The sequence below is a fragment of the Choloepus didactylus genome, chromosome 3 (genome assembly GCF_015220235.1).
Source record: "Choloepus didactylus isolate mChoDid1 chromosome 3, mChoDid1.pri, whole genome shotgun sequence".
In the NCBI taxonomy this organism is placed as follows: domain Eukaryota; kingdom Metazoa; phylum Chordata; class Mammalia; order Pilosa; family Megalonychidae; genus Choloepus; species Choloepus didactylus.
Window position 1 is genome coordinate 131,923,460 of NC_051309.1, and position 15,362 is coordinate 131,938,821.

A 15,362-nucleotide genomic window follows, 5' to 3' on the forward strand; every position below is an offset into this window, starting at 1 on the left:
CGGTTCTATAGCTAGCCATTAATGAACAATGATGGAAGAAAAACTTGACTTGCCTTTTATTACATGCCTGCCTTGAGAATATTTCAAATTCTAAGCACATGCTAGGATCAGTGAGTAGCATATTTGTCTACAGGAGAAGGACTGAATGTGCTTTTCACTTTGGAAATTACAGACACCATTGTTTCAATCCTTCCCAAGGCATCATTATTACTTTCATATGATTTATGAATGAAAGTGTGAGAGATGGTGCAAAGATTCTGTGCCAAATTCCCATATGGCATATAACGTAAGCCAAACTGTGAAAACCTCATAAATGTGGCTAGATTCAATTTCATCAAAGAAAAGAGCAAGAGGGTTCCAGAGACAAGCAGGAAGCTGGCCAGATAAATTTTTACAGTCATGTAATTCCAAAGCAGCAGCAATGAATGCGGTCCTACCCCAATCATATAATGCTTGAGTTAAAAATAAGGGCAGTCAGCAAAAAATTAGGCAGAGGTGATGTGGGACACTACCAATAACCCTGTTTTTGCTTTGGCAAATCTGCCTATCTTTTTTCTTTTAGACTAAAGTTAAAATTGATATAATTTACAAAATTATTTCAAAAGAGATAAATATGTCTTTTTAAAGTCCCGATAAATACTGAAATAATTATAATTTCAGTGGAATATTTAGATGAAAAAAATAGGTAACAAGTCATTTTTGTTGAAAGAGATTATATACATATTACTTACAGGCATGTCAAAATATATCAACCAAAACCAATATGCAAATATCTGTCATATCACAAATATGTTTTCACATACATTTCTAATATGTTGAATATCTTTGGATTGGACAAAACTTATGAATTGAATTCAAACATTATTTATTATCTACACAAAGTAGATAAGATAAAATGAATATACTCTGAAACAAAAATTTAAGTAAAGGTAAAAGTGTCAGAAATGAAAACAAAAATCAACAGAGAAAAGTAAAAGACTATAATTTGAAAAGAAGCCTTTTAGAAAGCAGGATGGGGAAGATCAGAAAGGTCATGCTGAATGAAGGAAAATGTTAAGTTGTTTTTTGTATGGTTCATACAGAGAAGAATAAAATGCTAGAAATTAGGCTGAGGTCATTATATAGAGAGAATTCTATTACAGGGATGGGAAATCTACTCTTAATACTAGAGTACAAGAGTGATATACCAGAGTTGTGCTTTAAGCCGATTTATTCAGTATGATGAACTGTATTAAGAAGTAGTAAGTAGCAAGAAGACTAATTAGATGTGTATTAAAGTGATCCAAATAAGAAATTGGATGGTAAAGGAAGGAATGATTGTGAAGGTGATGAGCTAATGTAGAGGGTAGAATCTTTGTGATTTGGCATCTAATTTAAAAAAAGAGACTAAGGCTGAAAAAAGACACTGGGATAAATATATGCTTTTACCATCAATGGAAATAGGAAACTCCAAAAGAGAAGTTATCTGGGACAAAGAGAATGAAAAAGTTGTTTGGGATCATGCTAAATTCATTATGTCAAAAAAGGTGTCTAGTTATGTATCAAGTAAGCATTCATAAATGTGGGTCTGAAGTTTAGGGTTAAAGAAAATGAAATATTTGGCACTCATCAGTGTAAAAGTGATAAGCAGGAATCAAGTATGTAGCTGATATTTCCTAGGCAGAGAGAACACAGAAGAAATCCACAGTCAAAGCATCCAGGATAACCTTCGGCAGAGGGTAGGGGTGAGGAAGAATGGAGGCGGAGGGATAGGGGAAGAAGTATTCCAAAAAACTGGCAGAAGATCTAGGGAAATATGTTGCAAGAACACCAAAAATGAAGAGGTCAAGAGTGGTTAAACTTGTGGAGAAGGAGGAGGATAAAGACTGAGCAATTAGTACAGCCCCATAGCCCACTAAATTATTTCATTGTGAACTATTTCAGTGGCTTGGCTCCTGGAAACTACTTGATGACACTTTGCTTGTGAGGGGAAAAGTTGCAACAGAAAATGGAAGAGAGAAAACAGACTGAAGGGTTATGGCCTACGTGACAAAGTAGAATCAAGATCTTCTTCAACTATTCTATTTCATACAGCATACCCCAAATATACAAATGTTCCTTTAAAAGATAATTAGAAACGATGTTAGCAAATTAGTTAAAAAAAAAAAAAAAGTTGTTACCTTCTTGTGATTCTTGTAAACATTTCTATGGGCAAATCCCTTTCCACACAGCTTGCATTTGTAAGGTTTATCTTCACTGTGTATTACTTTGTGGGCACCAACTTGATCAAGCCTCTTGAAAGACTTATTACAAATCTCGCAATTATAGGGTCGTTTTTCTGTGAAAAATGAGTGTAGACAATGTCACTTCTACATAAAGGTAAAAGATAAAAGGGAAAATTCCCTCACCTTATATAACCTCTTAGGATAATTCAACTAAAGCATGATCAAAACAAATGAAAATTATCGACCACCTAATCTATCTGTTAGACATGTGAGTCTATTCACAAAATAAATGTGAATGTGTTCTTTTACAGTACTATTTTGCAAACTAAATGAATTAATTAGCTTAACTAAAAAGGGGTAAGTTTAAATTCAAGGGAGAAATCCTACTTCCAGGTTAATAAAGTACTGATATGTGTAATTTTAAATCAGGGTCACAAATCTGAACCCTAAGAGTCACACTGACAGTGATATGAGGTAAAGTACAAAGCTGCCTCCTGCTCAGCCAAGCAGGTCCCATGTAAGGAGCCTCCAATCCCTCAGCAGGAACTACACATCTGGATTTTTATTTAAGATCCATATCAATACACGATACCTGTATTGTTGACAACTAAATTTTAAAAAACATATTGTGTATATTAAGTAAGCATACCTGAAGACCACTGGCTTGTGATCAATGGTTTTAACCTGCCAAAAAACTATATCCATATCCAAACAAAATAAATATTCAAAAACACTTGACTCAAATGGCCTCAAATTACAGACATCTTAAACTCTAGAAAGACACTTAATAAAGGAAAAATTATTTTCAGAGGTGATATTTTTAAAATAAGTCTGTGTAAGTAAAACAAACTATTACTTGAAATTTTGGCTTTAAAAATGTACATTCTTAAAATGTGTTAATAAAAATTCTTATTAATTTTTATTAGTATCTTATTTATGAAAAAACTATATATTACTCAAAAAAGTATAATAAAATAATATGAATAGATAATTGAATAAGGAAAATGATTAAGAACTATAGTTGTTGAATCCCTACCAAATATCAGGCACTATGCTAGGCACAGTACATAAATGATCTCACTTGAGCTTCACAGCAATTTTGAAAGGTGGCAACCATTATCCCATTTCATAGATGAAAAACAAAGAAACTGAGGCTAAAGCAGGAGTAAGTGACAAATTAAATGGTGACTTTGAAGATCTCCAATAACATTAAATCCAATCATCTGTTTTATAAATTGAGGTCTCAACAAGTTAAGCAACTTGTACAAAAACACACGGTTAGTTAATGGCTGAGAAGGAACTAACACTTAAGTCTCTTAATTACCATTCTCAGAGCTCCTGAAAATCACAAAGCAAAGTTTTTATAGTGATGCCAATATACATGAACAAGTATGTATCTTACCTGAGTGGGTGATCATATGGCGTTTTAGCTGATTAGCTGAAATAAATTTCTTCATACACTCTTGACAATCAAATATTTCATGAATCTGCAACAGGAACATTTAAGTCAACTGTCAAAAACTAAATTAGATAAGACCTCAAGCAAAAGCATAAACATACAGTCAGTTGCCACTGAAAAGTCCAAACTATATATTATAATTCAGCCCTAATTGGTTCTTTTTTTTTTTTTGCCATCAATAAGAAATTTACTCGCTTTAAAAAAAATCCAAATGCTGGCATATCCAGAAAAATTTAACAAGTTTATTTATTATTACTATAAAGTTGAACTACTGAAACTTGTTCACTGAAACAGTTTGACTTACATTAATGCTTTACATCCCCAAATTTATATTAAAAATTCTCACACAAATGAAAATGGAAAAACTGCCAATACCTGATTTCTGTCCCCTATTTTTCCATTCACAATCATTTTTCCATTCACAATCATTTTTCCATTCACAATCATTTTTTCCACGGGAAAAAAATATCTAACATTCAGAACTACCAATAACAGGAAGAAGAAGAAAAAAAAATTTTTTTGAGAATGAAATGTTTCCCATCAAAGTGGATTCTTTTTTTATTGCAATATAATCACATAACATACAATCATTCAAAATGTACAATCAGTTGTTCACAGTATTGTCATATAGTTGTGCTTTTATCACCACAAACTTTGAACATTTTCATTACTCGAAAAAGTAAAATAAAAATTAAAATAAAAAAGAACATCCAAAACATCCCATTCCCCTCTTCCCACCATTGTTCAATTTTTTAAATACAGTTTAATTGAGTACTATATAGTCATAGTGTGCAATTAATTATTCACAGCACCATGTCCCTCTGTTTATTTTTTTCCCTCCAATTTTACAGGGATCTATTCAAATACCATACAATCATCCACAGTACACAATCGTCTACAGGATCATCATATGGTTGTGCATTTGTCACCACAATTAGCACTTACACATGCTCATTACTCAAAAAAAGAGAATTGAAACAAAAGAATAATAAATATGATAAAAGGAAAATTAAAAATAAAATTAAATACAGCAATAAGGTCAGTATTATAAAGGATAAAAGGAAAAGTAAAAATAAGATCAAATACAGCCACAAAGAAAGAGGGAGAGGCAAAAAAAAAAGTAAAAAGACAAAAGAAAAAGAAAGGAAAAAAATGGCAACTAAAAAGCTACAAAAGAATAGGTTAAAATAAAATAAAATAAAATACCATAACAAAGTCAGACAACAACCCTAATGCCAAGTGTGCCAGTTTCAATGTATTATGTAGCCCAAAACACCATTATCTTTGATGTAATCTTGTGTGGGCAGATGTATCAGTGTTGATTAGATTGCAATGCTTTGAGTGTTTCTGTGGAGATGCGCCCCACCCAACTGTTGGTGATGACTCTGATTGGATAATTTCCTGAATGGGTGTGTCTAAATTAAATCACTGGAGCCATATAAATGAGCTGACAAACAGAAGGAACACAGTGCAGCTGAGAGTGACATTTTGAAGAAGAGCTACAGCCAAGAGGGACACTTTGAAGATAGCACAGAAGCTGAGAGAGTAGCTGCAGATGAGAGACAGTTTAAAGATGGTCATTGAAAGCAGACTCTTGCTAAGGAGAAGCTAAGAGAGGGTATACACTCCACGAGCAACTAAGAGTGACATTTTTGAGGAACTGCAGCCTAGAGGAACATCCTGGGAGAAAGCCATTTTGAAACCAGAACTTTGGAGCAGACGCCAGCCATGTGCCTTCTCAGCTAACAGAGGTTTTCCAGACACTATTGGCCATCCTCCAGTGCAGGTACTCGATTGTTGATGACTTACCTTGGACACTTTATGGCCTTAAAACTGTAACTTTGTAACAAAATAAACCCCCTTTATAAAAGCCCATCTGTTTCTGGTGTTTTGCATGCCAGCAGCATTAGCAAACTAGAACACCAAGAATCCCAATACCCTCCTTTATGTCCCCCTCTTATAGGCATTTAACTTTGGTGTATTGCCTTTGTTACAATTAAAGAAAGCATATTGCAATGTTACTGTTAACTACAGACTCTAGTTTGCATTGATTGTGTTTTTCCCCAATACCACCCCCTTTTTAACATCTTGCAAAGCTGACATTCATTTGTTCTCTCTCATGCAAAAATATATTCATATATTTTATCACAATCATTGACCGCTCTAGGTTTCCCTAAGCCACACAGTCCCAGTCTTTATCTTCTATCTTTCCTTCTGGTGTCCTACATGCCCCTAACCTTTGTCTTTCAAACATACTCATAGTCATCTCTGTTCAGTGTACTTGCATTATTGTGCTACCATCTCCCAACATTGTGTCCCAAACCTCTCTCTCCTATCTTCTCCTATCTGTCTGTAGTACTCCCTTTAGTATTTCCTGTAGAGCAGGCATCTTGTTCACAAACTCTCATTGTCTGTTTGTCTGAGAATATTTTAAACTCTCCCTCATATTTAAAGGACAGTTTTGCTGGATATAAAATTCTTGATTGGTGGTTTTTCTCTTTCAGGATCTTAACTATATCATATCACTGCCTTCTTGCCTCCATGTTTTCTACTGAGAAATCTGCACATAAGTCTTATTGATCTTCCCTTGTACGTGATGGATCGCTTTTCTCTTTCTGCTTCCAGAACTCTCTCTTTGTCTTTGACATTTGATAATCTGATTATTAAGTGTCTTGGCGTAAGTCTATTTGAATCTATTCTGTTTGGAGTTTGTTGCACTTCTTGGATCTGTAATTTTATGTCTTCCATAAGGGATGGGAAATTTTCATTGATTATTTCCTCTATTATTGCCTCTGCCCTTTTCCCTTCTCTCTCCCTTCTGGGACACCCATGACACATACATTCATGTGCTTCATGTTGTCACTCAGTTCTCTAAGATGCTGCTCATATCTCTCCATCCTTTTCCCCATCTTTTCTTTTGTGTGTAGGGTTTCAGATGTCCTATTCTCCAGTTCATGAATCTTTTCTTCTGCCTCTTGAAATCTGCTGCTGTATCTCACCATTGTGTCCTTCATCTCTCGTGTTGTGCTTTTCATTCCTATAAGTTCTGCCAATTGTTTTTTCAAAGTTTCGATTTCTTCCTTGTGTTTGTCCAATGTCTTCTTTATATTCTTCATCTCTTTGCCATATCTTCCTTCAACACATTGATTTTTGGACTGATTTTTTAACTGATTTAGGAGGTTTGTTTGATTAATAATTAGCTGTTTCAATTACTGTATCTCAGCTGAAGTGTAAGTTTGTTCCTTTGATTGGGCCATATCTTCATTTTTCCTAGTGTGATTTTTCCTTTTCTGTTGTCTAGGCATCTTGTTTCCTTGAATGCCCAAGGGGCTCAGGTCTCAGGAAGAGAAAGTATTCAGCATTAGGTTTCCCTGAGGGTGAGTCCTAGAAAATTGACAGACTTTCCCATGAGGTCTCTAGACTTCGTGCTTTCCCTATCCAGCCCAGCAGGTGGCGCTTGTCGGCCTGCAGCTCCCCACTAGCCAAAAGAGGTGTGGTCGCTTTAATTCACAGTGGACCCTGACCTGGTAAGGAGGTGAGAGTGTCAGAAGCCAAGGGGTTGTTTCTGGTTTGTTTTTTGTTTTCCCCCAGACCCTGGGGTCTGAATTCTCTGAGGGCAGGCAGTCACTTGAACTGGTCCCATCCCCCTTTTCTTAGGGAAAATACACCCCCAAGGGAGTTATCTTCTCCATTTGAATCCCTCCTTTGTCTTTCTGGCTCTGTTAACTCCACACTTGCCTGGGTCAGCAGGGAATTGAAGATACCTGAGGCTTTCTCTAATGGGTTGCTTAGAATGAGAGAAAAAAAAATGGGAAAAAGCAAAATCCCTTTTCAGAGCCAGTCTCCAGTGCCTCAGTTTTCTTGGGACACAGCTCTCTTCCAGTATTCTGAAAAGTCTCTGTTTTTTATTTATTTATGTATTTTTTCCCCATCAGCCCTGCATCCTCCCCACTGAAAAGAATCTCCTTCCCTTCCTGCTCCATGCTTATAGCTTATATTCAGTAGTCCAAATGTGTTAATTAAAACTGCAATTGGAGCTTTGCTGAGTTACTTTCCCTGTAACCTGTTTGTTTTCTTCACACATCAGTGCTGCAGCTCAGCCTGCCCTGTGAGGGGGAAGGGGCTTCAGCTCTGGGTTTGCAGAGCTTTACTTATGATTCTGTGCTACAATCTCAGCCACTCCATCCATTCCATGCTGGTGTACAATATATGTCCATTCACGGATGTCTCCCAACAATTGTTCCAGATTATTTACTAGTTGTTCCTGGTTATTTACTAGTTGCTCTAGAGGACTAACTAAATTCCACCCTTCTCTATGCTGCCATCTTGCTCCACCCCCCCACTGGTTCTTCCTATCCTATATAAATTGAAAATACAAAGAACATAAGTTATCTAGCAGATATATAATTTAAAGAAAACATAAGATTGAATATTATTTAAATATGTAATCATTGAGCTATTAAATTTATACTCTCTGTAAAAATTATATCCATTATATATTAACTCTGTTATCTACAAATTTTGACTTGGACATATATAATCTGCAAGTAATATTTCCCTTGCAGAAGCCAACAATATTTTAAACTTCAATGTATCTAGTACAAAACAAAACATTAATTACAGTGAAAGGCCAGAAGATAATGTGATTCTGAAAAGGATTAGCTTATATTAACTCTCAAACAATAAATGGATCACAATTTAAAAAGATCAAAAGCATAAATAAGTAACTTTTGCAAACAACTATCTAATGTGAATATTAAAACTGAGTATTAAATGTAGTTCTTTCCCTCCTAGGCACTAAATCAGAGAAACTGGATAGGTGGTATGAAAGTTAGACACCTACCTTATAATTAGAAATGACATATTCAATTCTTAGTGGGAATGTATTGCATGAAACCTTATATTAGAAATTTGATCATCCCAGTGAACAAGACATTCACACTGTTTTGCTGAAGATTCAGAAATGTCTTGGATAAACTCACATTTTTGTTTCAACCTTTCTAAAAGTAGAGTTCACAATACCAAAACCTAGACAAACAAAGGTACTTCTGCAAGAAGCTAAGATACTGTGGTTATCCCTAAGAATAAGCCAGGGACACTATAGAATAAAGGATCAAGGCAGAAGACCCTGAACTTGCAGAGTACATGAATCAAGGATGGAGCACTGGGCTTGTCCTCTGTGAATGGATGACTTGGTTACGGGAGCCCTGGAAGAATTCAAGGCATGGAGAGTGAAAACAGAGGGAAGAGCTGGGAAACACATCATGGCAAGTCCACAGCCTTTGCCTTAATTTTGTGCCCAACCACATGGGAGGTTTGGGGCTGCCAACTCACCTTCTGCTTATGCCAGGTCTGACTCTTGGTGAGTCAGTAAACTCTGTTGTGAAAAGCAGGAAAAGGGTAGAGAGACAAGGCAGAGCAGAAAGATGGTATTCCACTAGATTCTGACTTGTACTGCTGACTTAGATACTGTAAGGAGTTAAACTGTGTCCCCCAAAGAGATTATGTCCTAATCCTAATCCCTGGTCCCATGAAAGTGACTTTATTTGGAAATAGAGTCTTTGGAGATGTGATTACAGTGAGGTCAAACTGGATTAGAGAGATTATAAGATTTGGACCCAGAGACAGAAAGGTACAGGAGAGAAGGTCATTTGAAGACAGAAGCGGAGACTGGAGTGCTGCATCTACAAGGCAAGCAATGGCAAGGATTGCTGGCAAATACCAGAAGCCAAAAGAGGCAAGGAAGGGTTCTCTCCTACAGAATTCAGAGGGAACATAGCCCTGCTGATACCTTGATGTTGGACAGCTAGCCTCCAGAACAGTGAGAAAATATATTTCTGTTGTTTTCAGACACTCAGTTTATGGTACTTTGTTACGGCAGCCTAGGAAACTAAAACATACGTGGTGGCATCTAAAGGGGTGTACGGGATCAAGAGAACCACTAGCTTCCTCAGAAAGCAGTGTGGACCTGCACAATTGCCTGAACAAGTTCTTGGAATGGAGGCACCACACCATGTAGAAGAACAACATTCAGCCTCATGCATTTTAAAGGCTGCCTCTTAAATCATCAAAGACCCACACGGTGATTTCTGTGAAGACATGGGTTTGAGAAGCCACATTATGATGTATACGTTTGATTTTAAATAATAACACCAAAGTCATCCTCTTAAATTCTGTGACTCAAAATACATAATATTTAATTTTATAAGGAAAAAACAAGACACTCTAAAAAGGTGATATGCCTTTTGAGCCATAAATTATATTACATTTATATTATGTTTAGTTTATTTTCATTTTTAATATTAAATTTTTATTTTTGTACAAAACTATATAAATATTGATCCATACATAAAAAGTGCTGTTAAATTAAATACTACAGAATAGTACTCATAATTGTTTATTTCTTAACTCTCATGGATTCTGAAACATGGAACATTTTTAAAAGTTGAATTGAGATGATATTCCCAAATTTATAAAATAGAGCATTTACTGTACTTGAAAGCATTTTTGCACTGACAATTTCATTTATGGTGGAAACTTCAGGCCAAAACTATTTCAAAACTTCTAAAAAGGTTTAATAAAACAATAAGATTTAAGGTGAAAATTACAGATAATACTATCTAATTATGCCTAGCGCTAAATAAGCATGTTTTATGAAATTTTCAGCTTATCAAATTGATATGGAGGGTATAAGTCACGATTTAAAGCACCGAATTAAATTTTCAAGAAGGAACATACTATACCCTATTGTAACGTATGGTAGCATATGCTAATATAAGATTCAATATTTTACAATAATGTAATTTGCCATTGTCACGATGCACCATCCACTGGCAAGGTGTAATACTGCAACTTAACTCTATCAGACATTAGATATACACAAACATGAGAAAGGACAGAGTCAAAATTGGAGTCAGTAAAGACTGACTAAGGATTCAGAAAGGTTAAGTTGGAGGCTATGTAGTAATGGAGAAAGTGCTGCATGTGACCCACTAAGTTACTATCACTCTGTACACACTATACAGGGGGTGCTGAGCAATACCTGCTATATTCCACCACCATCAGATATGATTTTGAGCTACCAAGATATTCCTTCCAGGGGAAAAAGTTCTTATATTATGATAATGATAAATAGAAAAAGAGGAAATTTTTCCGAAATATAATCCACAGCCATTTTTATTAGAATACTGTAACTGGTAAAATCTTAAATTTGGTAAAATATCTTAAAATTTCAACCCCTAAGATTTAAATGAATCAGAGATAAATCATAGAATTTTAAAAGTAATAGCAGGTTCATAACTCACCCATCCCATTGGATTTAATCTCTGTATCTCAGAATCTAAGGTTCTGCATTAGAAGCAATAGGGTAATGGGGAGGGAGAAATAGAGGCCTAAAGGAAGGGGTAGCTGGATGAAGTATCTGTGTCATATTTCCTTGGAAAATAGTTTCATGGCTTAAAAATGAACAAAACACTAATCAAGTTAATGTAGCATTTCATAAAGAAGAAAACAGAGGCCCAAAGTCATGGTCACTGACAGAAGGAGAATAAAGGCACAATCAAAATCACTCAACACATAGAACATAGTCTCAAGGCACAGCAACACAGCAGTTTAGCTATTTCATATGTTACAGGTTAAATCCACAGCACGTGGTTGGAGCTACCGAATTAAATATCCGATGAATTTTAAGGCCTGTGAAGCTTCTTTACAATACATCTATATATGGAAAAAGAGATAAAATTCATTTCTCAAAGTACAACAAAAGTAAAATTCTGCTTTCATTAGTGCCATCTCTTTTTTCCTTTGGTATTAAATCACTACAAATACATATTATATGCTCCAAGTTATTCTGAAAAAGACAACATACGAAATTAGGAATTGGTCATTTATATCTTTGTAGTAACAATAAAATAGAAGGTGTGTATTTTGGATCCTGTTATCATACTAATGAAAATCCAAATTCTTCTAAATTCTATTCTATTCTAAATTCTATTTTGCCAATGTTAGAGATTAATAAATGCCATTTATTTTTTATTTTAACTTTTCACATCAAAATAATAACTTGGAAAGTTTTATAGCTATTATAAATGTACCACATTTATTTTCTCCTATTATAATCATTTGTTTCTGTTAACAACACTTTGACATACAAGTGTATTATTTTGGCTTTTCAAAATAATGGAGCTCTTGTCTTTGATATGCATGATATGCTTTCATTTTAATAGCTAAATGCCATTGCATAGCACATTGCGGTTTCCTCAATGGTTTGTATTTCCTGAGCAATCAACAACTGATAAACCCTGACACTAGGATGAGGTATTGCAGGTGAAGTACTCAGCTAGACATGACTAGGGAGAAATATTTCTACCAATTTGAACAACAATAAGCAACTCAAAGTACCCTTTCGTAGAAGTTTGCATTTCTCCATATTGGTCTTGCATTCTAGAAGATGTTAGCATTTAAATTAATGACAAGTTCTTTATTAACAACATAAAAACATCAATTAAAAATTTAGATGGCAGATACTATGAATGACTCAAAGAACTTATAGTATAATGGGCATTAATCTTTATCTTACTGACCTTTCTATGTTCCTGTAGGCTTGATGCTGAAGAACACTTTTTATTGCACACTGAACATATAAGCTTTTTCTTAGGATCTCCTAAAATAGAAACAAAACACCATCATGATTTAAGTTAAAAAACTGAGGGGAGTATCAGATACAGTGTTTCTGGGTGGTATATAATTTCTAAACAGGTATCTTGTAACCATAATTTAGAATTCTAAAATCTTCAGTGTCATAGATACAGCCGTTACATTTCCAGATCACAGAGGGGTCAGGAGATCTCTGGAGCAGTCACTGGGAGGTACTTCATTATAATCATTTTGCACCAATCGTCAACAAGTAGGAACCAGACCCTCGAATAAGCTGAGGGTGCTGAAATGTTTGGGGAGGGTGACTGTAGCCATATGGAAATAAAATATGGGGTTTTCTGCAAAATTTCCATTTGAGGATTTTTACATTTAATATATTTTTTTTAAAACAAATTAAAGAGCAAAAAAAAATTTAAGTATATTCTAGTGGCAAAGTATGTACACGTATTTTGAATGGCTTCATTTTTATTATGTAAAACTGTTGAACTTATGACTTATGCACAAATTCTTTACATGTACAAAGTCTATGCATTTTATAGTAATTTATTTTATGATTGGGTAATGAAACAGCTATAAATTGACCTGCCATTATTTGCATTAAGTGCTTTATTCTCTTTACAGTTATTACAAAATTGTATTTATTTTATCTAAGCGGATTTTTGCTTTCCTGATGCCAAGCTTGCTGACCTTTCCTTCTTTGTGTACCTGCATGTTGTATGTATGGTAAGAATGAATGTTGAAGGCTGTGGCATCTGTAATTAATTTTTGTAAAGGGCTGGTCACATGGGACTCGGGTTGATGAAGCATTTGGAATTATTTTAGTCACCAGATAACCTTTCCAGAAATTTAGATGTAAACACCAAAAGAAGCATTTTATCAACAAAAATTAATAGCTAGTTCTATTTTTTTAACCTAGAAAAAATAAAGTCGATTTTTTTCAAGTGAAAAAAAGAAACACATTTAACAAAAACATTCAAATAAGTTAATAAAAGAAAAAATTGGATTTATTAATTCATAAGTCGATTTTGTTATTTCCTTTATATTTCAAAAGAATCCCTTTATTTAATTAAATGGGCTTTTAAAATAGAATTTATAATTATTCTTTCCAGCACTAGATTGCAAAATCTATGAGTGGATGCTTTATCACATAGTGTTAAAAAACAGAATAAAGTAAAATCAAATGCACTAAAACATTATATTGGCAATTCATATTATTATAAAAATCAAAACAAAACCCAATTTTTTTCTCTTATACGTGATTATTATATTTACAGTAGCTCATTTCATATTTCAAATTTTATAGCAGTTATGGAAATTAAAAGACTCAATAAAATATCTTTCAAATGTAATATAATGTAATTTAATATCATCTACACCACCAACATAAAATGACCACAGAATATTTTACAAAAAGTAAATAGATAATATAAAGAATCACTCTGTACCCAACACACTAGCATGACTAGCATGGCCATTCCTGCCCCATCTTCATCCTCATCCCCACTGACTCCCCATCACATAATTTCATCTGCAAATACTGCACTAAAATATGCAATTCTTTTATTTTAAAAATATAACCACAAAACCATTATCACAATCTAAAATGTTAATTCCTTAATATGATCAGATATGTAAATAATTTTCAAATTTCCAATTGTCTCATAAATTTCACAATCATTTTTTAGTTTTTAATTTTAGAACTCAGATTCAAATAAAGTCCACACACTGCAAATGCTTGATGTATCTTTTATAACTTTTTAACAGATATGTTCCCAATTCATCACTCTTCTATTTTTTTCCTTGCAATTTATTTATTGAAGAAACTAGATTGTCCTGAACATTTTTCCCATAGGCTAGATTTTGCTGATTGCATCTCTGTGGTGTGTGGTTTCATATGGCCCTCCGTCTCTTTCATTTCCTATAAGCTGGTATTTGGATCACGAGGTTTGATCAGATTCAGTCTTGTTTTTTCTAAGACTACTTCCTAAGTCATCAGGTGGCAGTGGTGACCAGTTGTCTTTTTTTTTGTAAGTAGCCTTTGATGCATGTGATGGTAGCAGCCATTGATGTTCAATGCATAATAGATCCATAAATGAAAGTTATGAACCAAATATGTTTTCCCTTAGAGTATAAAAGTCTGTCAGGTAGTATGTCATAAAGGGCATGTACTCATGTATCTTGAGCATATGCTGCATAAAATAATAACTCAGCTTTCCATATGTTAATTAAATATCAGTAAACATTTACTCAATATTAAAAGAGAAAGTATAATATTAATGACATCCACAATATAGTGAAAATCCACTTACAGAAATCAGGCAGAACACAGCTAATCCTGCACAAGGAGAGGTTTAGAAGAAAGTGCTATCTTTGAGAAAAGCAAACTCAATGGTAAAAGCCATTCCAGAGAGCAACCTATGACTCTGCCACATTCATCATGGTATGGTGCAGCAGGTCAGGTTGTTTTAGAGGGAATGAGGAGTTTCTGCTACAGAGGTGAACTAGTCAAATGGAATTTTTTTTTTTCCAAAACAATTGGGAAATACTTAATATTCATATTTTTTCAAAGAATACCTCATAATTATCCTGGCACTTTATATAACAAAATATACCCTGGCACTTACCTAAGATATACAAAACTTCTCAGTAAACCTAATTATAATTAAAATGCAGAAATCCTTATTGCAGCACTACATATCAGAAAAGTCTTCTCAATTCTAAGAAGTTGATATAAGATGTATAAGTACTCAAAATCACCTACATACACAGTTCTAGTGTAATACTATGAATCAAAATAAGACAAGGAATCTGTGTGAACTAAATTATTTTAATATACAAAGAATGCAAATCTAAATATTTGTACATAAATTGTAGAGCTAAAGACCTGCACATGATGTACTTTCTTTTCTTTTTTAAGAGTTGGACTGAAAAGTGGCTGAGCACGTAATTAGTTCTGGGCATTTATCATAGTTGCAAATTTATCATAGAACATCATGAGGCTGTTTTATTACAAAGCACAATTACTTCAGGGTTACATATTTGTT

The 15,362-nt window shown here is 34.2% G+C and overlaps 1 protein-coding gene across 1 annotated transcript in view; it reads right to left on the reverse strand.

Moving 5' to 3' along the window:
- PRDM5 (PR/SET domain 5) overlaps positions 1-15,362 on the reverse strand; it is a 254,641-nt gene that overhangs the window by 120,219 nt on the left and 119,060 nt on the right. Inside the window, 3 exon segments of the mRNA XM_037830566.1 lie at positions 2,160-2,317; positions 3,607-3,691; positions 12,246-12,325. Coding sequence (XP_037686494.1) covers positions 2,160-2,317; positions 3,607-3,691; positions 12,246-12,325 — 323 coding nt within the window.